The 24,787-nt window shown below is 47.5% G+C and overlaps 1 protein-coding gene across 5 annotated transcripts in view; it reads left to right on the top strand.

Moving 5' to 3' along the window:
- The first annotated feature begins 21,723 nt into the window (after positions 1 to 21,723).
- The window catches only part of ZFP90 (ZFP90 zinc finger protein), a 32,163-nt gene continuing 29,099 nt past the window's right edge, over positions 21,724 to 24,787 (top strand). Inside the window, exons 1-2 of one of the 5 annotated variants that reach the window (XR_005723315.1) lie at positions 21,724 to 21,946; positions 22,225 to 22,293. Coding sequence is in view for 4 of the 5 variants with exons in the window: in XM_040253290.1 (XP_040109224.1) it covers positions 22,261 to 22,293 (33 nt within the window). In the remaining variant the exon portion in view is untranslated. Of the gene's footprint in view, positions 22,294 to 24,787 lie in introns of all 5 variants that reach the window. The other 4 variants (XM_040253290.1, XM_040253285.1, XM_040253284.1 and 1 more) reach the window with 4 other exon arrangements.

The raw sequence follows: 24,787 nt of genomic DNA, 5'->3' as shown, positions 1-24,787 counted from the left end.
GTGGTGGGTGGTGATATCATCCAAAGTGGGGGCCGATCTGGGAGGCTGTGCTCCCCAGACGATGCATCCAGCCATCCACGCTGGACCCCTCGCCAGCTCCCTGTCCCTGGGTCGGGGAGCGGGAAGAGGGTGGAGACGAGGGGGACGAGCCCACAGGTCTTCGCTCCATCTGGAGTTCTGTGCCCCAGTGCCGGTGGGACCCGAGCGCCCTCTGGAGGCGGTGCGAGCCCTGACTGTGCAGCACACACCCAGGAGGGCACTGGCTTAAGGAGCCTGCCCATCGGTTAGAAAGAGTACCCCCACAAATGTGGTCAAAGGACAGGAACAGAGACATTTGAAATGAAACACAAATGCCCAATAAAACATTAAGGTGATGTTTACATAGGCAGGATCTGTTGCAAGCCCTTATGCGCATCAACTCCTTTAAATCTCAAAAGCGTTACTAGGGAGTTTTCCCATCCCACAGATGAGTAAACTGAGGCACAGGAGGCTAAGTGACTTGCTCAAGGTTATAAAGTAAGTGGCAGGGCCAGTATCTAACCGTGCAGACTGGCACCAGAGTCTAGGACCTTTCTCAGGGCACCAGATTGTTTCTCAGCCTATGAAAAACATACACTCTGGCTAAAAAAGTAAAGTGTAAATTAAAACTATTTGGTAAATTAATTTATTCTACAAGTATTTATTGGATGCCTATTGTGAGCCAGGCCCTATTTCAGATGCAGGGGAATAGATGCCAAAACATACAAAACTTTAAGCTTACACTCCAGTGGGAAGAGACAGACAGTGAACATGAAATCGTATTCTACGGCATGTGGGGTAGGGCATGGGGGGAAAAAGCAGGGTAGGGAGGAGGGGACCTGTTTAAATCAGGTGTCAAATGAACCTCTTTGAGAAGGTGACACTTGAGCTGAGACCTAAAGAAAGAGAAGGAGGGAGCCTGGTGGATGCCAGTGGGAGGAGCGTTGGTCACGTCCCTGAGGTCAGTGCTGAAGGCGCTGTCTGCGTGGACAGGAGGTGGCGGGCTCCTGTCCCACCTCCCTGGTCCATCACCAGTTCCCAGGCTGTGGGAGGTGTTCAGGGAGGACTTGCCTGCTAACCATTAAGTGAGGAAAATGCCCTGGGCATTTGCTCACTTCTCTGCAACCAGTCCCATGTGACAGCTGACCCCATGTGTCTCAGCAGAGGAGGGTGTGATGGGGGGAAGTAGAAGTGAAGCCCCCACGAATATTTGGGTGGAGATAACTAACCCAGATTCTGCCCTTCTCAGCTGGGATGGCAGCAAAAGTCAGCCCTGTGAAATGCGATGAGAGAGGTTTGATGACCAGGGGACCATCCAACCCAAACCCCAGACTCTGAGGGAGCGGCCCGCACAGGGAGCACCTCTTGATGGGCCCTGTGGGGTCGTGGGTGCCCAGGCCTTCATGGTCTCTCTGCCTCTCCAAATCTAGGCAGCACCTGGGATTCACAAGCGAACTTCCCTTCAGTGAGGTCCCTGACTGTTGCCCTGGAGCAGAAGGGCCAGGACATGACTGTTGTCTGCATGGCCTACTTTCCTCCAGAGACAGAAGCCCAGAGGAGGGTCAGGGGTGGCCCCAGAGGAGGCGAACCCAGTTCTTGCCCAGTGCCTGCCACTCTCCTTCTTGCTGCGGCCGAAAGGCCATTTCTTTCCCTGCTGGTTTCGCCTCATCACATCCCTTTGAGATTAGATGACTCACTCTCTATAAATTGCCTGTGTTTCATATGGTGAACTGCCCTGTTGCTCAGTGCTGAAAACTTCTGTTGATTCTTGTGTCCCCCCGGGCTCTTTAGAGTCCTGCTTAGGCCACCTTACCAAAGGGTTTTCAAGACGAGCATAAACTGGGCCAGAGCCCGGAACAGAGGGCAGCCAGGGGGAAGGGCCGCTCCGGGGCCAGTGGGCTTCTCCTTGTCTCTCTCAGGCTCACACAGTCTCTGAGCCTGCTTTGCTCTCTTCTCTCTCCTGACCAGCAGATCCTTGGTTTCTCCTTCACTCTGAGCTTCCTTTCCTGTCTCCTAGCTTCCGCTTCCAGATAGTGTCTGCTTTCTCATATCTGAACATACTGCCGACCCCAACTCCTGACCTCTGCCCTTCCTCCCCTCCGTGTCTGCACCAGCCGCTCACCGCCTCAGTGCTGGACTTCCGCCGTCACCTCCCAAGCTTGCTCACCTGCTGTTTGCCACAGCGTGCTGTGCCTCTCTGGATGGGTTGTTTTGGGTCACAGTCCTCTCCTGGTCCAGTCAGCGGGGCCAAGAAGGGAGGACACGGACGGACCAGCACAAGGCTGTCTCTCCTGCCAGTCTCTGGGAGCTCTTTAGAGTCCTGCGGCAGGTACCACTAAAGACTGTCTGCTAGCGTCCCAGATGCGTTCACTGTCTTAATCTGTTTACTCATGCTTGAGTTTCATTTGTTGACCTTTGTTATTATTGCCTAGATGTCTCTTAAGGATCCTTAAAAATTCCTCAGCCACCCAGCCTGGAGGCTCCTAACCAGATGCCTGGCAGAGGGAGGGTCGTTCATAGCAAAATAAACAGAAGTCATTTCCTCCTCCCTCTTTAGTCTCACCTTTCATCAAAGAAGGGAGGAGGAGCCATATTCAATAAGCATCATCCATTACATTAGATCAATGGTCTCTGAACATTGCAATTCTTCCAGAAACGGAATCTCTCTTGCCCTCACAGAAGAGCATGTGGTCAAGAGGAAATTGAATAAAGTCCTTTAATCAGCCACAGTAGTATTTGAATCATTTAATTTAGGATCTGACAACCACACATTATTTTTTAGGCCAATTTTAGCCAACCAGGAGATCTGGCCCAGTCTGACCCATGCTTCATAAATCACCTCGTTGCATAATTGCAGAAAGTTTGGGGAAGAGATTTTTCTGGGGCTTTTCAAACATAATCAAAAACAATCTCCCAGGCTGTGTATGCCTAGCAGGAGTCTTTGGCTGTGCTCCCTTTGCATGGCCCTGTAGCTATAGAGCGAGCCCTGGGGCTGGAGGGAGCCAGAGACAGGAGGCAGGGAGCTGTCACCCCCGCAGCCTGTGCTTTTTATTCCTGGCTACAGGTTCGCATAGCCAGGAAAACAAGTCAAATCAAATTAGATGCCAGACGCGCTGCTTACTGCAGCTCACCCTCTATTGCCTCAGACTCTTCAACACCTGCTGAAACCCCCTCACCAGAAAAAATGAAAGAGGAGCTTCTGATTGAAAATAGCACCTGCCAAATACCCCCAGTGTGGCCTCTACCACAGTCACTTTAAATCGCTTGTGAAGTTCCAGGAAAGAGTGAAAAATGCAAGACCCACCCCCCCGCCCCCTGCCCCCCGCTTAGAACCAGTCTGATGTCAGCTGCGTCTGAGCCTCTGGCAGACATCCCCTCTGACCTACCAGGCAGGTGAGATTGGGCTGAGAAAAACCCATGGGACTTCATTCTGTCCCTCCTGCAAGCGACAGCCACATGCTGGACAAAGGACTAGGTGTTAGACCAGTCTTCCCATTTTTCTCCATCTAGTCCAAGGAAACAAAGTGGCAGAAAAGAGGCTAGGGGACCAAGGCAGGGCTAGTGGCCTTCTTGGGACCACATAGCATTCTTAGAGACACAGTGCTGATGAGTAAGTGGCATTAAGAAAGGAGGAATCTGGTGTGGGTCAGTGAAGGCAGGGAATTGTAAGTTTTTTGTGAAAGCCAGTTTTTTAGTTTCTTACTTGGGGGGTTATTGATGTGAGAATAGAACCACCAATAGCCAAAGTTACAAGGGAGAGTGTCCCTGCAGGGATCCAGGGAGATCCTGGGCTGGAACCAAACGTGGGAGCCCTCCAAGCCTCCCAGAACTGTCAGTCACAGGCAGCATCTCCTGTGTGGACCTGGGGCTGCTCACCCATCTCCTAGCTCTTGGTCCTACTCCCCCTAAAACCTGAACTCACACAAGCGTGACTCTGGGCTCACTAATTCTAGCCATCCCATTTGATCCAGAAGTGTGAGAGCGGCTATCAGCTAAGGAGACCTGGCTCTTTCGTGGGGTAGTCTCCAGGGGACAGAGTGGTTCACGCACTCTTATGAGTCCTGAGCAGCCAGGGCCCCTGTGCCATAGGTGTTTGTCAGGAAGCCCCACCCAGAACATCCTCAGAGGGCATCTCAACAACAGCTGTGCATATTTAAGATGGAAGTGGGGGGACTTCCCTCATGCTGCAGTGGCTAAGAATCTGCCTGGCAATGCAGGGGATGAGGGTTCGATCCTTGGTCAGGAAACTAAGATCCCACATGCCTCGAGGCAACTAAGCCCACATGTCACAACGAAGTCCCCGCGTGCCACAATTAAGACCCGACCCAGCCAAATAAATATGTATATGCATATATATATATAATGAGGGTGGGGATGGAGCTTGGAGGAGGGCTGCCCCTCGTCCCCTGTTGCACCACCATTGCCTGCAACCTCACCCCAATACAGGCCTGACTTTTCCAATTAAATTTTGCCTCTGCCACTCACTGCTGTGTACCCTTTAGCCCTGTTCTGAATTTCTGACCCTCGAAAACAGAACAGGGCTAACATGAGCCCTTCCCTTCCACGGTTGTTGTGAAAATTGAAATAAGAGTTCTAGGGCATAAACTATTTCAGATATAATAAAGATAATAGATGTTTTTAACCTCAGGGCAACTGGAGACCATAGAAAATATAGATGAGTAAAGACTGGAAATATGACCTTGTTCTAGAAAGATGAAGATGTTTTGAATTGACACAAGAATGACGTACATTTCATTAAGGAAAAAGAGTAATTTATGTGTAGCCCTACAGACATGACTCATAAAACAGAACTAACTATAAAACAATTTATCTTTGTCTCCCTTTGTCCTTTAAACGTACTTATGAAGCTACCTTTTCCCTAGCCCCTGGGTGAAATCTAAGCTAAATCGCCTTCTGACCCCTTCCTCACCCCTTGGCTGATGTCTTTTTGTTCCTCCCGGAGGCTTTCTGATCAGGCCGTGAGACAGCCCCATGCTGGCTCTCTCCTGTCAGCGGCCACCTCTCATCCTCTGCAAATGTTCGTTCATCCTCTGCCCTCCTGATCTCTGGGCGGGCAGGCAGATCCCGACATGACTACTCTCCTAGCTGCACCGTGAAGCCATCTGGCCAGCCTGTCTCCTTCCATCAGGATTTTTCTGTCATGAGTCGCCCCAGTTCACTGTGTCCCTGAGGCTCCAGAGAACATGTCTTGAGCTTTCTGCAGTGGTCTCCCAGAAGCCCCTTGCCCCAAGCTTGAGGTGGGGAGTGAGCATCCTTCACTATCCCCCTGGGAAGAGGAGATTCATGGCCCCAGCTCTCCAGATGTGCCCACAGCAACCGGCACACTGCAAACGCCCAGGAAATGGCAGCCATCCTGGGCTCCTGGTCCTGCCCCCCGCCAGGGCCCAGGCAGGGGTGCTGTGGCCATGGGCCTTGACCACCCCTGTCCTGAGCAGTTCTAAGCCCTCAGTCCCAAGGGCAACCCCAGCTCCCTAAGTGACAGTTACTGAGAAGGGAAACTGGAATTCCACTCCAAGCCAAAGTTGCCTTCCTGGTCTTTGCTAACTGTCTCCAGGGAAAAGAATACTCTCCACCTTTACGTGATGTGGGTAGGTGGGCAGGTAAGAAAAAAGGTGTCCAGCAGCCACAGAAACATGGTGGATATGGCCGAGTCCCAAGCAGGCACCAAACACCCCCCACACTGGCTGCCTTGTTGGGTACCTTGTACCATTAAAGATTTACTCAGGAAACCCAATGAGAGAACAGTTATGAGGCCCCTTGCTCAGGGTGACCAAAGGGGTTTTAGAAGATGCCAGGCTTAGAGGCAGAATGAAAACCAGACCCCAGGGAGCAGAAGAGGAGAAAGCTGGGGTGAGGAAAGCTATAGGTATGGGAGCGAGAGGGGACTCAAGTCAGAGTTGCCTTGGGGACAAACTGGAGGTCTGAGGGTCAGCCTAGAAGCCCTGGGGCAGGGATCTGGGTCCTGTTTTCAGAGTGGCCCCAGAGGAGACAGATGGTCTGGCACTAGGCAGTGCCCTAAGAATGTCCCCACCAGCAAGCCTATCTCAGATGATTAAATGGCAGCAGATAAATTTAACTAAATGTGAGTAATGGGAACACAAAGGGGAAGTGAAGAGAAATAGAATATTTTAGCAACATAAGGAAATGAGAAGAAAATGACTTTGCAATGAAATGTCAAACTTCTGTGCCTGGAAGAGATGTAATATGGTCACTGCAGGCTCAGGGGAGCGGGGGAGTCTGTGGTTATTTCAAGCAAATTTTAATTCACTTCAGTTTAATAACATATGGCCACATTCTTTGGGGACAGTGTCAGGAGACAGAACTGGGAGTCAGAGGGTTCCAGCTCTGGTAACTGGGGTGTTTCTTGTGGTTTTACAAGGAGATGCTATACCTAAATTTATTCAGCCAGCCATCCACTGATACAGGGAATGAATCTTGAAAGCTGAGGTTTAGGAAAATAAAAGACATAATCCTGCCTGCCTTCGCCCCCAAGAGATCCTGGTCAGCTAGGGAGAGACAGGTGAACAGTTACAATGTAGGGACCCATTCTGTACCTAATGCTTGGTGCTCAATAGCAGTTTGTTGAATGGATGTATGACTGAAACATTGGTTTTGAAAAGGCACCAAAAAGGAGGGAATATCAAGGTGGGTCTTGAGCGATGGGTTCCCCAGCAAGGCATGTAAGTCAAGGGCAGTCCAGGTAGAAGGGATTGCATGTGATGAGGTAGATAGCAAAGGGATGCTGGTTATAATCCTGGGGCTGGAGGAGACTGCCCAGGGAGAGGGAGCAGGGTGAGAAGAGGAAAAGGGAAAGGATAGGCTCCATGGACCCGGATGAGGAACAGCATCCTCAGGAAGGCAGACTCCAAAGACCTCCCAGTCCACTAATAACTGTCCTTCATATCTCTACTCTAGCCCATGTGCCTGTTCATCCTTGGAGCTTCAGCTCAGACATCGCATCCACCAAGAAGCTTTTCTTTCTGGCTCAGACTGGGGAGAGTCCCCCTTCCCCACGCCTGCTCCCAGTGTACCCTGCACCACCAACCTTGTCACTGCCCATCCCCCGTCACATTTTTTAAAAATTCATGCATATACTTTTAAAGCAGTATTTATTTGGCTGCTCTGGGTCTTAGTTGCAGCATATAGGATCTTTAGCTGTGGCATGCCAGCTCTTAGTTGCAGCATGTGATATCGAACCCCGGCCCCCTGCATTGGGGCTCAGAATCTTAGCCACTGGACCACCAGGGAAATCCGCACCGCCCCCCCAACCGCCACCAAGTCCCATGTTGGATTAGTTTGTCTGTAGGCTTGTCTGTTTCCCAACTGAGGCTGCCATACCCAGCTCTGGTAATGACTACAGCACACTGGTCCCTTCCTGGATCCTGGCCAGGCCCTTGTGTCTATGGGACCCCATCCTAAGGAGGGACAAGGTCCATCTGGAAAAGTGGCTCCAGAAGCTGCAGTTCTAATTAAGGGTTGTCGGGGTGAGAGGTGGGGTCTGGCCGAAGGAAGAGTGTTTTATTTCACATCACGTTGGACTTTGCACTTTCTAGGGGAATTCTGGAAGTGCCCCGGGTAAGAGCCTTTAAGACCCCAGGACTCTGGCTGGAAGGGGTGAGTGGTTAGGAGAGAAGCTGGAATGGTTGAACTGGTGGGATGGGTACCGGGCCCACTGAAGCCAGGGCTCAGAACGGCGTAGCAGAACAGGGCCTGTAGGAGAGCCTCCTCCCTGGACAGCCGCCTGCGGAACAGGCCGCCCAAGGGAAAAATGACAGAGCTGTAGGTATCCTGGATGTCCACTAGAGGGAAACAGAGGATAAGCCAGCCGGTCGGTTGCTATGGTAACCGCAGAGCCCACTGCTGCTTTACCCCTACTCTGGCAGGGAGGTGCAGAGAACGCCCAAGCTCCCGCATCTGTGGCCATCAGCTCCAGGCAAAGGCAGGGAGGAAAGACTCAGGTGACTTTCACTTTCCTGTTTTCTCACCTCCACTCAGGTCATATTTTTCCTGGTTTAGCCAGGCATAGCAGTTGTGGAAGAAATATAAAATCGGTTTTGGATCAGCCAAACCAGAGCCTTCCTTTTAAAGATGAAATAGAAACCCAGAGAGGGAAAGACACATGAAGGAGACCACACAACAGCAGTCCTGTAAATGGAGCTGAAGAGGAAGACCAACATGGCAATGTGTCATTTTTTATTATCCGTTTTTTAGTTTAGAATGTTTTAAACCCCACGTTTAAATATACTTGTGTGTATGCATACATACAATGCTACAATGTAACTGAAGAATCTCCTTTAGCTGATCACATGCATCTTTTCCTTCCTATACCATTTTCTTCCTCTCCAGTTAGTGTCTTTCCTTGACTGGGCTTCTATTGCTTTTATAAAACGAAGACGCTGGCTTGGCTGATTTCAAAATCCACTGTCGTGTATAATTAAGCAAAGCCTTCATTTCATGGACTCAGCCCAGTTAACTGGGTACAGGACTAGTGAGTGGCTTTGATCTGTTTTGCATATTTCAAGTTCAGAGGTGGTTCGTGTAATGTAGTATCTAGGACTCTAGGGGCAAGAGATGGAGAAGTCATTTTAAACTGGCATAGAACAAAGGAAGTTATTGGTGCATGTGACCAAACTATGGACCAGCTGGGCAACAGCTGCCCACACAGACCCAGCTAGTGCAGGACTCATTCAGACAATCTTTCACTTCTATGTTTTCTCTCGCATCCCCCTTTCCCGTTCCCTTCTCCCACCCCGCCCCCCATCACCCATCCCTTCATAGAGGAGGGAGAAGAAATTCCTTCAAAAAAGGGTGGGGTGCTACTGAGACAGAAGGGAAGAGATGTTGAGCAGAAGGGGAAAAAAAGATGTCCATTACAACATATTAAATGGGTTAACCTAGTAATGAATGAAAACTTAGCCCCTGAATCTACTGGCAATAGGGAAAAAATTCGGTGGTACAGTTTAAGGTACAGGTGTGGTGGCCTGCATGCACAGTGACCATCAGGTGAGTCTCAGTGCCAGCCAGACTCTGGTCTGATGACTAGTGGGTGGTGATCCACAGAGGGGCATGAGAGCTCTGGGGGGGGGGGACTGTGCTGAGCTTATAGGGTCAGAGGCAGGCAGACGACCCCATTGGAGGGCCCTCAGAACAGGATCACCAGGGACTCAACTGTAACATGGGAGAGTTTATGCACAGGGTTTCCTGGTGGCTCAGACGGTAAAGAATCTGCCTGCAATGTGGGAGACCCAGGTTTGATCCCTGGGTTGGGAAGATCTCCTGGAGAAGAGAATAGCTACTACCCACAACAGTATTCTTGCCTGGAGAATTCCATGGACAGAGGAGCCTGGTGGACTACAGTTCATAGGGTTGCAAAGAGTCGGACATGACTGAGCAACTAACATTTCACTTTTCAAGAGTATGCCTGAGATAGGATGAATCCTGGATCTGACACTTGGTAGCTAAGTGGCCTTGACACGTTTCTTAAATTCTCTGAACCTGTAAAATCGGGATGAGAATATCTATTTCATAGGTTGTTAAATTCAGTTGCTGTAGTGAACGTGAGGCACCTAGCCAGGCAGTAGCTTCCAATGACTGCGGTATTGCTATGCGGGTTTCTGTACAGCAATAGATGCACAGTGGCAGGCAGGTGGCGCTCGAGCCCCACGCTCCGACGAAGGATGCTCTGGAAGCCGCAAACTGACGGAAGCAAGCGCTTGGTCTTATCTGCACGAGAGGACCCGGGTGCTGAGACTCGCTTCCCCGAGACCGACTGAAAGCTCAGCCAAAGATCTTGCAGTGGAGGGCTGAAGGTACACAGCCCCCACTCAGGGCCCCCGTCTGGTCTTTCTGGCTCAAGTGTGCACACGGAAGATAGTCAGGGGACCTGAGTTCCCTGGTTTTCTGACTTAACAGGGTTGGATTTGGGCCAGCTACTTTTGCCGGGACCCTTATCCTCTCACGAATTTTCGTGGAAACAAGAGAGTGGGACATTTTAATGAATGTTTTAAAATGACTGGAACTTGAATATGCTTGTGTTATAGGGGAGGCCCCAGCCAGAAACCTAGACCCTTAGCAGACTGAGCGAAGAGTTAACGGTCAAATCTATGTGGGCAGTAAAAGAGCAGGTGACGTAGAAAGCACATTACCTCTGCCCTGCTGAGACAGAGTCCCGCTGAATATAGCATCTTCTGCTCCACAACACCCTTCCCACAAGGTTTCAGGGTGTGAAGAGGCTTTAGGGTACCACTAGCATGCTTAGAACCAGCCCCATAATCTCCCTAGCCCAACCCTGTGCAGGGAACCTGGACTGGACCTGCAGGAAGGTCTTTTCATTAGGAGAACTGCGAGTCTGCAGCAGATGCTGAGGCAGTTGTCATGGAGACAGGAGGATGCAGAGAAGAAAGTGACTCTTGATTGGCTGGGAGGCTTGTAACCGCAAGCTGGTGTGGTAGTCTACCTGCAGGTATGAACCTGTTCGAGGAAACTGGCCACTCGGATGTCTGTGCTTTGTGGCCAGTCTATAACTGTCCCCTGACCTCCAGCAGCAGAGCCGGATGGGGTGCGGCCTCACTTTCCCTGCAAGGTGCCTCTACCCTCCCGTCCAGAGTGCAGACCTCCAGCAGAAGGAAGGGGACCGTGCCTGGGACCCAGGGGCCACCATCTAGAGCTACTCAAGGGTGCTCTTGGACTCCCCGCAGACCATCCCCCCATTCCTCAGTGGGTTTGGCTTCCTCCCCAGGGCTCAGAGCCCTATGGGATATCCGGAGCGGCAGTCAACTGACAGGCACCAGTTACCACCCAGACCTTGGGTGAACTGGTTTGGGAGAATGGTTAGGGGTAACTCAGGTTTGGAGCGGGATTTCAGAACATGAGGAGGAATCAGAGATTCCTCCCGGGTGTGTGTGTCTGTGAATCTGTCTATGCAGAAATCCAAGCCAGCCACCAGAGCGATGTGAATCAAGGGGCTTTGCCCTCCAAAATCTCCAATTGGTCCCTTCTCAGGTTTTATAAATAATCCTTGAAATGGACATTTGAAGACTTTTAAATCTTAGGTTAAAAAATGAACAAACACATCTTTGCACCATTTTGCTATCCTACTGCCATTGAGCGCCGAAGTCTGAGCACACCCAGCTCCAGCCCAGCTCAAGTCTCTCTCCTGCCTCTCAGAGACCCCTTCTGATCCCTAGAGATTGTGATGAGTGACATCTGATTCTTTCAAAGATCACCTGTCTTTTCTCTCACTACTTTTAAGATTTTTTTTTTTTATTTCACTAAGATGTGTCTCAGTGTAAGTGTCTTTTTATTTATCTGGCTCGGGATGTTGGTATTCCAGAATCTGTAAGTTTGTAGCTTTCATCAGTTCTGAAAATTCTGAGCCTTCATCTTTTCAAATATTACTCAGACCCATTACTTTCTTCTTTTATTCTTTTGGAACCCAGTTAAATACATTATGCATTCTCAGTCACTTGTCATGTCCAACTCTTTGTCTGCCTTTGTACTGTAGCCTCCCAGGCTACTCTCTCCATGGGATTCTCCAGGCAAGAATACTGGAGTGGATTGCCATGCCCTCCTCCAGGGGATCTTCCTGACCCAGAGATCGAACCTGGTTCTCCTACATTGTTGGCAGATTCTTTACTGCTGAGCCACTGGTGAAACTCAGATCAGATATATTATAGCTCTCTGCTTTTTTCATCATATCCTTCTCTTTGTCCTTTTGTGAATAATTTCCTGAGGTCTAGATTCTGCTCACTGGTTTTCTCTCCAGCTATGCCTAATCTGCTGTTAACTCTGTGTGTGAAGTTTTAAATGTAACCTACATGAAAGTGAAGTGCAAGTCACTCAGTCGTGTCTGCCTCTTTGCGACCCCATGGACTACACAGTCCATGGAATTCTCCAGGCCAGAATACTGGAGTGGATAGCCTTTCCCTTCTCCAGGGGATCAAACCCAGGTCTCTTGCATTGCAGGCAGGTTCTTTACCAGCTGAGCCACAAGGGAAGCCCAGGAATATTGGAGTGGGTAGCCCTTCCCTTCTCCAGCGGATCTTTTCGACCCAAGAATTGAACCAGGGTCTCTTGCATTGCAGGTTTTTTACCAATTGAGCTATCAGGGAAGCCCGTAACCTACTATGGTTTTTCATTTATAAGAGTTCTACTTGGATCTTATTCAGTTCTGTTTTATAAGATTATAAAAATCTTGATCTCTATTCATACACTCAACCCGTACTTGAATTTATTAAAATAAATTTTGAAGCATATTAGACATATTATTGTTAATTCTGTGTTTGAAAACCCCCTCTATTTGACATTGTTATAAATCTGACTATACACTTTTTTCCTACCATCTGTCATTCTTTGTTCCTTGTTTCCTATATGTGTTTTGTGATTCAAGACTGTGAGCTTCTATTTCTTGGGAACATAGTTTCCTCCAGGCAGGATTTGTGCTTACTTCTGCCAGATGCTCCATTAACCTGGGACCAACAGAAACTAAGTTTTTAGCTTGCGAGGGTTTTTTTTGGCTGTGATTGGTCTTCGTTGCTGCACACGGGCTTTCTCTAGTCAGGGTAAGTAGAGGCTACCCTGTGTTGCAGTGCTCGGGCTTCTCATTGCATTGCCTTCTCTTGTTGCAGAGCACAGGCTCTAGGCTCTTAGGCTTCAGTCGTTGTGCCTCATGGGCTCTGGCACACAGGCTTGGTCGCTCTGTGGCATGTCGGAGATCTTCCCAGACCAGGGATCGAACCTGTGTCCTCCACGTTGGCAGGCAGATTCTTAACCACCTACACCACCAGGGAAGCCTCTAGCTTGCAGTTTTTTAGAGCACCCAGGGACTGTGAATTCAGGTTGCAAATCCACATAAGCACCCTCTTGTTGTTGTTACAAATTCTCAGGGGAGATATTTTCCACTTCTTTCACTCATTGCCAAGATTTGAAACAGGCAATTTACCTTTAGTCTCCACCAGGAGGGTGTTCACCCTTGGGGTCCCAGTTTGAACTGGGGTGTGTTTGTGCGTCTTCTGTTAGATACTCATCCTTGGATGGGGTTTGAGTTTCATCACCTGGCCTCAGTACTTACGGGACCATGAAACAAACTTCAGGATTGCCTCGTTTGGCAAATGACTTCCAGGTGAAAACTAGTTTTCCGTGGTCTGTCTACCACCCTGAGTTAATTTTGCTTCATTTTGGCTCTGTGTGTCCCTTACCCATTTTGTAATTCCCCAGTGCCTTTTAAAAGATTTAAAAAATATTTCATCGATAAAATGGACGTGTGTTCGTGAGTTCTTTAGAGGAAACCCGCTAATACTAGGCTTGCGAGCTCCGACTCTGCTTCGGCCTCTTCTAGCTCCTCAGCTTCTTCTCATAATCAATTAATTCCACAGCCTCTTAACTGTTGTGAGCTGCACCCGTGCCCCACCGCCCCCGGGAATGAAGCCCAGTCGTTTTTCCACTGCATCCACTTACTACACGAGTAATGAAAATTTAGCCTGCTCTCCTTGCACTCCGTCATCCTGATCTCTAATTCCCCTTTCCCTTGCTTTGGGGAGGCCTTGGGGTAGTTTATAAACCCTCCCCTTCTGGGGGCTCTCAGTATTTTCTTTCTCACATTCTTCTGGCTGAAGGTGTAGAACCTCACATTTCCCACTAGGTGGCGGGCTTGCTCTTCTGAAGAATTCTTCCTTTAGTCTCCTCAGGTGGGTGTGCTCAATCTTTTAAATCGTGTCTCTTTGCAACTCCATGGACTGTATGTAGCCTGCCAGGCTCCTCTGTCCAAGGGATTTCCCAGCCATTACTGGAGCAGGTTGCTTTTTACTCTTACAAGCGATCTTCCCAACCCAGAGATCAAATCTGTTTCTCCTGAGTGTCCTACATTGTCAGGCGGATTCTTTACCCCTGAGCCACCATGGAAAGCCATCATGTATAACATACAGCAGTGTTAATGATATGGCTCGTGTTGTACATCACATCTTTAGTACTTATTTATAACTGGACATTTGTATCTCTTGACTGCCTTTATCCAATTTCCTCTCCTCCTTACCCTCTGCCTCTGGTAAGTACAAATATGATCTTTTTTTCTATGACTTTGTGTGTTTATTTGGTTTTAAAGTATAATTGACCTGCAACACTGTTAGTTCTGTTACACAACATAGTGATTGTTTTTTCTCTACACATCAAATGATCACCTAGTTACAGTACATCACCACTTTGACTATATTTGCCACACTGTACTTTTATACCGGTGGCTCATTTTAGGACTGGAAGTTTGTACCTCTTAATCTTCCTCGTCTATTTCTCCACCTGTTTGTTCTCTGTATCTGTAACTCTGTTTCTGTTTTAATGTTTCATTTGTTTTGTTTTTCAGATTCCACATACAAGTGAAATCAAACAGTATTTGTCTTTCTGTGACATATTTCACCTTGCATAGTGCCTTCTCGGTCCAGCTATGTTGTCAAAAAAGGTAAGATTTCATTCTTTTTCATGGCTAATGTTCTCTTGTGTATATACCATATCTCCTTTATCCATTCGTGTGTTGACAGGCACTTGGCTATTGTAAATAATGCTGCAGTGACCATCAGTTCAGTTCAGTTCAGTCGCTCAGTCATGTCCAACTCTTTGCGACCCCATGAATTGCAGCACGCCAGGCCTCCCTGTCCATCACCAACTCCCGGAGTTCACTCAGACTCACATCCGTCGAGTCAGTGATGCCATCCAGCCATCTCATCCTCTATCGTCCCCTTCTCCTCTTGCCCCCAATCCCTCCCAGCATCAGAGTCTTTTCCAATGAGTCAACTCTTCGCATGAGGTGGCCAAAGTACTGGAGCTTCAGCTTCAGCATCATTCCTTCCAAAGAAATCCCAGGGCTGATCTCCTTCAGAATGGACTGGTTGGATCTCCTTGCAGTCCAAGGGACTCTCAAGAGTCTTCTCCAACACCACAGTTCAAAAGCATCAATTCTTCGGCGCTCAGCCTTCTGCACAGTCCAACTCTCACATCCATACATGACCACAGGAAAAACCACAGGGTTACATATATCTTTTGTAATTATGTGGTTTTGTTTTCCTTGGGCAAATATCCAGGAGTGAAATTATTGGCTCATGTAGTTCTATTTTTAATATTTTGAAAAATCTCCAACAGTTTTTCATAGTGGCTGTAGCACTTTACATTCCCACCAACAGTGCATGAGGGTTCCCTTTTCTTAGTATCCTCACTAACATTTTTTATTTGTCTTTTTTATAATAATCATTCTGACAGGTGTGCGGTGATATCTTACTGTGGTTTTGTTTTCACTTCCTTGATAATGAGTGATGTTGAGCATCTTTTCATATGTCTGTATGTCTTCTTTGGAAAAACATCTGTCCAGATCTTCTGCCCATTTGTAAAATTTGGTTGTTTGGTTTTTTATGGTGAGTTGTACGAGTTCTCTGAGTATTTTGGATATTAACCCCTTATTGGATATATCATTTACAAGTATCTTCTATTCAGTAGATTTTTCTTTCCTGTTTCGTTAGTAGGTGTCCTGTTTCATTAGTAGGTGGTCTTTTTATTTTATTGATATTTCCTTTGCTGGGGAAAAGCTTTTTGTTTGATGTAGCCCCATTAGCTTATTTTTGCTTTTGTTTCCCTTGCCTGGATAGACATATCAAAAAATATATTACTAAGACCTCTGTCAAAGAGAGTACTGCCTATGTTTTCTTTTGGAAGTTTTATGATTTCAGGTTTTACATTTGAGCCTTTAATCCATTTGAATTTATTTTGGGGCACAGTGTGAAAGAGTATCAGTTTGATTCTTTTGCATGTAGCTGTCCAGTTTTCCCAAAACTGTTTATCAAAGAGACTATCTTTTTTTCCCCTCATTGTACATTCTTGTCTTCTTTGTCATAGATTAATTGCCCATATAAGTGTAGCTTCATGTCTGGGCTCTCTATTCTGTCCCCTTGATGTATGTGTCTGCTTTTGTGCCAATACCGTTTAGATCACTGCAGCTTCATCAGATAGCTTGTCATCAGGAAGTGTGATACCTCCGACTTTGTTCTTCTTTTCTCAAAATTGTTTTGGCTATTCGGGGTTTTTAATGTTCCCATACACATTTTAGAATAATTTTTTTTAGTTCTGTGAAAAACGCCATGTGTCCCTCTCTTTTTTATTTATTTAATTAATTTTTGGCTGCGCTGAATCTTCGTTGTTGTGCAAGAGCTTTGTCTAGTTGCCGCAGGGGAGGCTACTCTCTAGTTGAGGTGCTCAGGTTTCTTACAATGGCTTCTCTTGTTGCAGAGCACGGGCTCTAGGGTACTCAGTAGTTGTGGCAGATGGGCTTAGTTGCCCTGTGGCATGTGGAATTTTCCTGGACCAGGGATCAAACCAGGTCTGGGAAGGACCTGGGATTGGCAGGTAGATTCTTAACGACTGGACCAACAGAAAAGTCCCTTGTCTCTCTTTTCAATGCAGAAGAATTTAATCTCAGCTCTGAGTCCTGGTTACCAATTCTGGAACAACAGGAAATATTTCTCTTATCCCCTCATAGCAGTAAGTGACTCCACTGCTGCTAATTCAGTGGTTCCCATCACACGTAAAGTAAAACCCACACTCCTTATCATAGCCTCTAAAACTTTGCTTCATCAAACCCCAGCCTAACTGTCTTACCTCTGTGTCACTCTCCCTCCCCTTCACTCTGCTACAGCTCCATTAGGTATCAGTTTCGAAAACCCATCGAGTTTGCTTCCACTGTGGGACTTGGGCACCCTCAGCTCCTTCAGCCTGAAAGTCTTTTCTCTCTCATGTCCCTGCACTTGCCTCCTTAAGTCTCAGTCTACTGCGTCCCTGCTCACAGCAGCCCCCTTAGACCACTCATTCATATTTCTGAATGCTGCTTGCTTTGTTCCAGAGCATTATATTCCTGCAGCAGTGGTGGAAAGCGTTTTTTTTTTTTTTTAATATCCATCCTCTTGATAAAGCATGTAAGGAACATTTACTTGCAATTATTTTCTACCACATGAATGTGTGATTGTCTAATGTCAAAAAGTCAAGTCTAAGTCTAGTAAGTTTTTAGATTATTTGTGATATAGTAAGTTTTTAGATTATTTGTGATATATAAAACATAATTGATGGTTTAGTTGCTAAGACGTGTCCAACTCTTGCAACCCCATGGACTGTAGCCTGCCAGGCTCCTCTGTTCATGGGGTTCTCCAGGCAAGAATACTGGAGTGGGTTGCCATTTCCTTCTTCAGGGGATCTTCCCGACAAAACATAATTATGTAAACCTAATTCTTTGTGTTGAAATTTTCCATCATTTATATATTTCCGCAAATACAAAATGGGGATAGTAAGCAATGGTATACGAAGCTATTGATACTAAGGAATCAAGAAATGAAGTGAAAGTCGCTTAGTTGTGTCCAACTCTTTATGACCCCATGGACTATACAGTCCGTGGAATTCTCTAGGCCAGAGTACTGGAATGGGTAGCCTTTCCCTTCTCCAGTGGATCTTCCTAACCCAGGGATTGAATCCAGGTTTCCCACATTCCAGGTGGATTCTTTACCAGCTGAACCATACAAGGGAAGACCAAGAATACTGGAGTGGGTAGCCTATCCCTTTCCCAGCAGATCTTCCTGACCCAGGAATCAAACTGGGGTCTCCTGCATTGCAGGCAGATTCTTTACCAACTGAACTATCATAAGTAATCAAATAACACTGTAATCTGATCACATGGACCACAGCAATGAAACTATGAGCCATGCATGTAGGGCCACCCAAGACAGATGGGTCATGGTGGAGAGTTCTGACAAAAGGTGGTCCACTGGAGAAGGGAATGGAAAACCACTTCAGTATTCTTGCCTTGAGAACCCCATGAACAGTATGAAAAGGCAAAAAGATAGGACAGTGAAAGATGAACTCCCCAGGTCGGTAGGTACCCAATATGCTATTGGATGGAGATCAGTGGAGAAATAACTTCAGAAAGAATGAAGAGACAGAGCCAAAACAAAACAACACCCAGTTGTGGATCTGACTGGTGATGGAAATAAAGTCTGATGCTGTAAAGAGCAATATTGCATAGGAACCTGGAATGTTAGGTCCATGAATCAAGGCAAATTGGAAGTGGTCAAACAGGAGATGGCAAGAGTAAACATCAACATTCTAAGAATCAGCGAACTAAAATGGACTGAAATGGGTGAATTCAGCTCAGATGACCATTATATCTACTACTGTGGGCAAGAATCCCGTAGAAGAAATGGAGTAGCCATCATAGTCCACAAAAGAGTCCAAAACGCAGTACTTGGATGCAATCTCAAAAACGATAGAATTATCTCTGTTCATTTCCAAGGCAAACCATTCAATATCACAGTAATCCAAGTCTGTGCCTCAACCAGTAATGCTGAAGAAGCTGAAGTTGAATAGTTCTATGAAGACCTACAAGACTTTTTAGAACTAACACCCAAAAAAGATGTCCTTTTCATTATAGGGGACTGGAACACAAAAGTAGGAAGTCAAGAAATACCTGGAGTAACCAGGCAAATTTGGCCTTGGAGTACAGAATGAAGCAGGGCAAAGACTAATAGAGTTTTGCCAAGAGAATGCACTGGTCAGAGCAAACACCCTCTTTCAACAACACAAGAGAAGACTCTACACATGGACATCACCAGATGGTCAATACTGAAATCAGATTGATTATATTCTTTGCAGCCAAAGACAGAGAAGTTCTATACAGTCAACAAAAACAAGACCAGGAGCTGACTGTGGCTCAGATCATGAACTCCTTATTGTCAAATTCAGACTTAAATTGAAGAAAGTAGGGAAAACCGCTAGACCATTCAGGTATGACCTAAATCAAATCCCTTATGATTATACAGTGGAAGTGACAAATAGATTCAAGGGATTAGATCTGATAGACAAAGTACCTGAAGAACTATGGACAGAAGTTCATGACATTGTACAGGAGTCAGGGATCAAGACCATCCCCAAGGAAAAGAAATGCAAAAAGGCAAAATGGTTGTCTGAGGAAGCCTTACAAATAGGTGTGAATAGAAGAGAAGTGAAAGGCAAAGGAGAAAAGGAAAGATATACCTTTCCTTTGAAAGAGTTCCAAAGAACTCCTTTCAAAGAGTTTGAACTCCTTTGAAAGAGTTCCAAAGAATAGCAAGGAGAAATGAGAAAGCCTTCCTCAGCGATCAGTGCAAAGAAATAGAGGAAAATGATAGAATGGGAAAGTCTAGAGATCTTTTCAAGAAAATTAGAGATACCAAGGGAACATTTCAGGCAAAGACGGGCACAATAAAGCACAGAAATGCTATGGACCTAACAGAACCAGAAGATATTAAGAAGAGGTGGCAAAAATACACAGAACTATATAAAAAAGATCTTCATGACCCAGATAACCACAATGGTATGATCACTCACCTGGAGCCAGACATCTTGGAATGCGAAGTCAAGTGGGCCTTAGGCAGTATCACTACGAACAAAGCTAGTGGAGGTGATAGAATTCCAGTTGAGCTATTTCAAATCCTAAAAGGTGATGCTGTGAAAGTGCTGCACTCAATATCCCAGCAAATTTGGAAAACTCAGCAGTGGCCACAGGACTGGAAAAGGTCAGTTTTCATTTCAATACCAAAGAAGGGCAATGCCGAAGAATGCTCAAACTACCACACGATTGCACGCATCTTATGTGCTAGTAAAGTAATGCTCAAAATTCTCCAAGCCAGGCTTCAATAGTACATGAACCATGAACTTCTAGATGTTCAACCTGGATTTTAAAAAGGCAGAGGAACCAGAGATCAAATTGCCAACATCTGCTGGATCATTGAAAAAGCAAGAGAGTTCCAGAAAAACATCTGCTTCTGCTTTATTGACTATGCCAAAGCCTTTGACTGTGTGGACCACAACAAAATCTGGAAAATTCTTCAAGAGATGGGAATACCAGACCACCTGACCTACCTCCTGAGAAATCTGTATGCAGGTCAGGAAGCAACAGTTAGAACTGGACGTGGAACAACAGACTGGTTCCAAATAGGAAAAGGAGTACATCAAGGCTGTATATTGTCACCCTGCTTATTTAACTTCTATGCAGAGTACATCATGAGAAATGCTGGGCTAGATGAAGCACAAGCTGGAATCAAGATTGCTGGGAGAAATCTCAATAACTTCAGATATGCAGATAACACCACCCTTTGGTGTTCCCTCTGCCGAAAGAGAAAAAGAACGAAAGAGTCTCTTGATGAAAGTGAAAATGGAGAGTGAAAAAGTTGCCTTAAAACTCCACATTCAGAAAACTAAGATCATGGCATCTGGTCCCATCACTTCATGGCAAATAGATAGGGAAACAGTGGAAATAGTAACAGACTTTATTTTTTGGAGCTCCAAAATCACTGCAGATGGTGACTGCAGCCATGAAATTAAAAGATGCTTGCTCCTTGGAAGAAAAGCTATGACAAACTTAGCGTATTAAAAAAGCAGAGACATCACTTTGCCGACAAAGGTCCATACAGTTGAAACTATGGTTTTTCCAGTAGTCATGTACAGATGTGAGAGTTGAACCATACAGAAGGCTGAGCACCAAAGAATTGATGCTTTCAAACTGTAGTGCTGGGGAAGACTCTTGAGAGTCCCTTGGACTGAAAGGAGATCCAACCAGTCCATCCTAAAGGAAATCAGTCCTGAATATTCATTGGAAGGACTGATGATGAAGCTGAAATGCCAATACTTTGGCCACCTGATGTGAAGAACTCACTCATTTGAAAAGACCCTGATTCTGGGAAAGATTGAAGGCAGGAGGCGAAGGGGACCACAGAGGATGAGATGGCTGGATGGCATCACCAGCTCAATGGACATGAATTTGAGTAGGCTCCAGGAGTTGTTGATGGACAGGAAAGCCTGGTGTGCTGCAGTCCATGGGGTCCTAAAGAGATGGAGAAGACTGAGCGACTGAACTGATTGAACATTTTAATTCCCTGGTGGCTCAGTCAAGTAAAGGATCCACCTTCAACGTAGGAGACCCCGGTTGGATCCCTGGGTCTGGAAGATCCCCTGGAGAAGGAAATGACCATCCATTCCAGTATTCTTCTTGCCTGGAAAATCCCATGGACAGAGGAGCCTGTGGGCTGCAGTCTATGGGATGGCAACAGTCGGACAGGACTAGCGACTAAACCACAAAAGCCACAGTACAGTTTGTTTTTTTAATACGGTTCAGGAGGCTACCAGGGGATTCATCTGAAGGCTGTTTTTTCTTTCTCTAGTACCAACTATTTCATCAGGTATTTTAGTCGTAGTATATGTGGTCTGGGGAGTCCGTGTCCAAGCCTTCAGCACTGACCCACGAGTGAAAACGGCATAGAAGAGACGTGTTGCCCCGTGCCCTTCACTGTCTCATTGCTATGGCTGAAGTCAGTAAGTGAAATTGTCTTGTTGATATATTTACGTTTTACTGCCTAGTCCACAGGAGTGCACGCTCGCTTTCCAAAAGCAGGATCTTTCCTGCCCGATTTATCGCAGTATCCTGCCACAAGCAACACGCCCCTGGCACAGAGGACGCTCGGTGATTGTTACTCGGACGCAGGAGTACTCAAGCTCCACTCTCTGACCCGTTGGGCCCTGACAGCAGTCCCCACCCGGTTGCTTCGGAAAACGCGCGTCCTCCCCGGCAGCTTCGGTGGGACCCAGGCGCGGGCGCCTCTGGGAAGTGTAGTCGCGCGCCCGCCACGGCTTGGGGTGGAGGGAACCAGGCTCCGCGTGCGCAGGCGCACCTGCCGCTCTACCGGGCCGCGGGGGCCATTGTCCAGCCGCGGTGCGGCTAAGGCCGCTTGGGGCCGCCCCGAGCGCTTCAGAATTGCCGAGAACTAGGCCTGCAGCGGGGGCGGGAGGAGCCGGCCGGAGCCCCGTGTGGGCCCGAGGCCGCGAAGTCGGGAGCCCCAGCAGGCGGTGATTCCGAGTGCGCGGGTCGGGGCGGCCCCTCCCACGGGCTTGGCGTGCGTGCGCGCCACCGCCACCGCGCCCACGGTCCCGCGGGTGGGACTGGGCGTGGCCGGAGGAGGGTGTCTGGCCGGCGACGAGTCTTTCAGATTTGGGAGGCAGGCCCAGGCGGGGCCCGCGCGCTTCCCCACCTCTCTGCTCTGGAGAAGTGGCTGGGGTGGTGGGGGCGGAGGCGGGCGGGCCGCGGTGGGCTCGGCGGTCACAGCCGGCTGAGTGGGCCCTCTTCTCTCTCCCCAGACCCTGTCCCTGGGAGCCCTGCCCGGCGACGCAGGGATGGCCCCGAGGCCTCCGACGGCCAGGCACCAGGTGAGCAGCCCGGCGCAACCCCGGGGTGTATTTGGAGCGGTCATTGTTCTCTACTGGAGCGAATCCCCTTCCCGGCTCTTTCGCCCCCTCGGAGCCTCCTAGTCTTGCGAAACCAGAGTGTCCAGAGCTGGGCGGAGCGGGCTTCTCCGAAGGGGGCCTGCATTGTGGGAAGGAGGGGACCAGCGAGGGGTGGTCTTGTGGGAGGAGTTGAGACCGGACGTGTTGGGGAGTGCCAATGTTGAGACTCCCGAGTGCCAAGCCAATTCCTTGAACTCTTTTGATTAGGAATCTGGAGGGTGGGGTGACAGGATAGAAAACTGTAGAGGAGAAAGTGACTGTGAGTGAAGGAGAGAGGAGCCCCAGCTTCTGACCCAGGGGCCAGAGAAACCTGGTCTGGACTTGCGTAGGAAGAGGCTGGAGATGGTCTCTTCCCGGGCAAGGAGGGAAACAACAAAGGAAGATTGTCCCGTAGCTTTCCGTGTTCTTTTCTGTTTTAACAGGTATAGTAATGCACGTCCCAAGATATCCAGCCTTCAACTTAATTAATATGATGCTGATTTGTGAACCTATTTATTCTTGTGAGACAGGAGGCACTTTCTAGAAGCATCCTAACTCTGAGCTTACCCATTGAATTACATAGAGTCTATCCGTGAAAATATAACAAGGTTCAGTTGGTGTTTTAATCCACACTCTCCTTACAGTTAAGGGGGGAAAAAGTCACAAATTCTAGTTGCTAGGGCAGGAGACAGTCGAATCAGATAAAAATTACTGATGTTCTTTAAAAGCAGTTTACAGTAAATTAGATAGCAGGCTATGGACTTTCCAGCCTCCGTAATTCATGGGGTCGCAAAGAGTCGGACACGACTGAGTAACTGAACTGAACTGAACTGAAACACAGTATATCATGCCTTTATATTATTTTACTTCTTGTTATATGTTTTCATTTTAATGAATGAGCCTTCAGGAGTCAGACAAGTAACAAAAACTAGAACAAAACAGTTACTTGGTTTGAGGAGAGCGGGAGGAAATCGCTGTCATCAGCACCTTTCCATATAAAGTGTTTCCTCAGCAGCTGGTGAGAATTCAGATGACTTAACATACTTAAGGTGTCATGGAGGTGATGATCATTCCCACGTTGCGGGTAGGATTACGTTTTGATGGTGAAAATGGATCTGTGTTCTGAGCAGTGAACTTAGGGACCTCTTTAAACTTCACTTTTAAGCCTGGCCCTAAAGCACTCTGGTTCAGCTGTATTCTCATAGAATGGCCTGACAGTGTTCACTTGGGTTACCTTCCTCAGGCTGCAGTTTGATGACTGGATGGAGGACAGGACAGGACAGACCACTTGCCCTACAAATGGGGCTTTTTAGGCAGAAATTTCCCTTTGTCAGTGGTTCTCTTTCTGTGAGCATGGCCCTTCAGTTCAGTTCAGTTCAGTCACTCAGTCATGTCCAACTCTTTGTGACCCCATGAATTGCAGCAAGCCAGGCCCCCTTGTCCATCACCAACTCCTGGAGTTCACTCAAACTCATGTCCATCGAGTCCGTGATGCCATCCAGCCATCTCATCCTCTGTCGTCCCCTTCCCCTCCTGCCCCCAATCCCTCCCAGCATCAGAGTCTTTTCCAATGAGTCAACTCTTTGCATGAGGTGGACAAAGTACTGGAGTTTCAGCTTTACCATCATTCCTTCCAAAGAACACCCAGGACTGATCTCCTTTAGAATGGACTGGTTGGATCTCCTTGCAGTCCAAGGGACTCTCAAGAGTCTTCTCCAACACCACAGTTCCAAAGCATCCATTCTTCGGCCCTCAGCTTTTCTCACAGTCCAACTCTCACATCCATACATGACTACTGGGAAAACCATAGCCTTGACTAGACGGACCTTTGTTGGCAAAGTAATGACTTTGCTTTTGAATGTGCTATCTAGGTTGGTCATAACCCTCCTTCCAAAGAGTAAGCATCTTTTAATTTCATGGCTGCAGTCACCATCTGCAGTGATTTTGGAGCCCCCCAAAATAAAGCCTGACACTGTTTCCACTGTTCCCCATCTATTTGCCATGAAGTGTTGGGACCAGATGCCATGATCTTAGTTTTCTGAATGTGGAGTTTTGAGGCAACTTTTTCACTCCACTTTCACTTTTCATCAAGAGGCTTTTTAGTTCCTCTTCACTTTCTGCCATAAAGGTGGTGTCATCTGCATATCTGAGGTTATTGATATTTCTCCTGGCATCTTGATTCCAGCTTGTGATTCTTCCAGCCCAGCATTTCTCATGATGTACTCTGCATGTAAGTTAAATAAGCAGGGTGACAACATATACCCTTGACGTACTCCTTTTCCTATTTGGAACCAGTCTGTTGTTCCATGTCCAGTTCTGACTGTTGCTTCCTCACCTGCATATAGGTTTCTCAAGAGGCAGGTCAGATAGTCTGCTATTCCCATCTCTTGAAGAATTTTCCAGAGTTTGTTGTGGTCCACACAGTCAAAGGCTTTGG

Source organism: Oryx dammah, unplaced genomic scaffold (assembly GCF_014754425.2).
Source record: "Oryx dammah isolate SB20612 unplaced genomic scaffold, SCBI_Odam_1.1 HiC_scaffold_13, whole genome shotgun sequence".
NCBI classification, from domain to species: Eukaryota; Metazoa; Chordata; class Mammalia; order Artiodactyla; family Bovidae; genus Oryx; species Oryx dammah.
The sequence above is the reverse complement of the archived record's forward strand: the minus strand, read 5'-3'. Positions and strand labels throughout refer to the sequence as shown.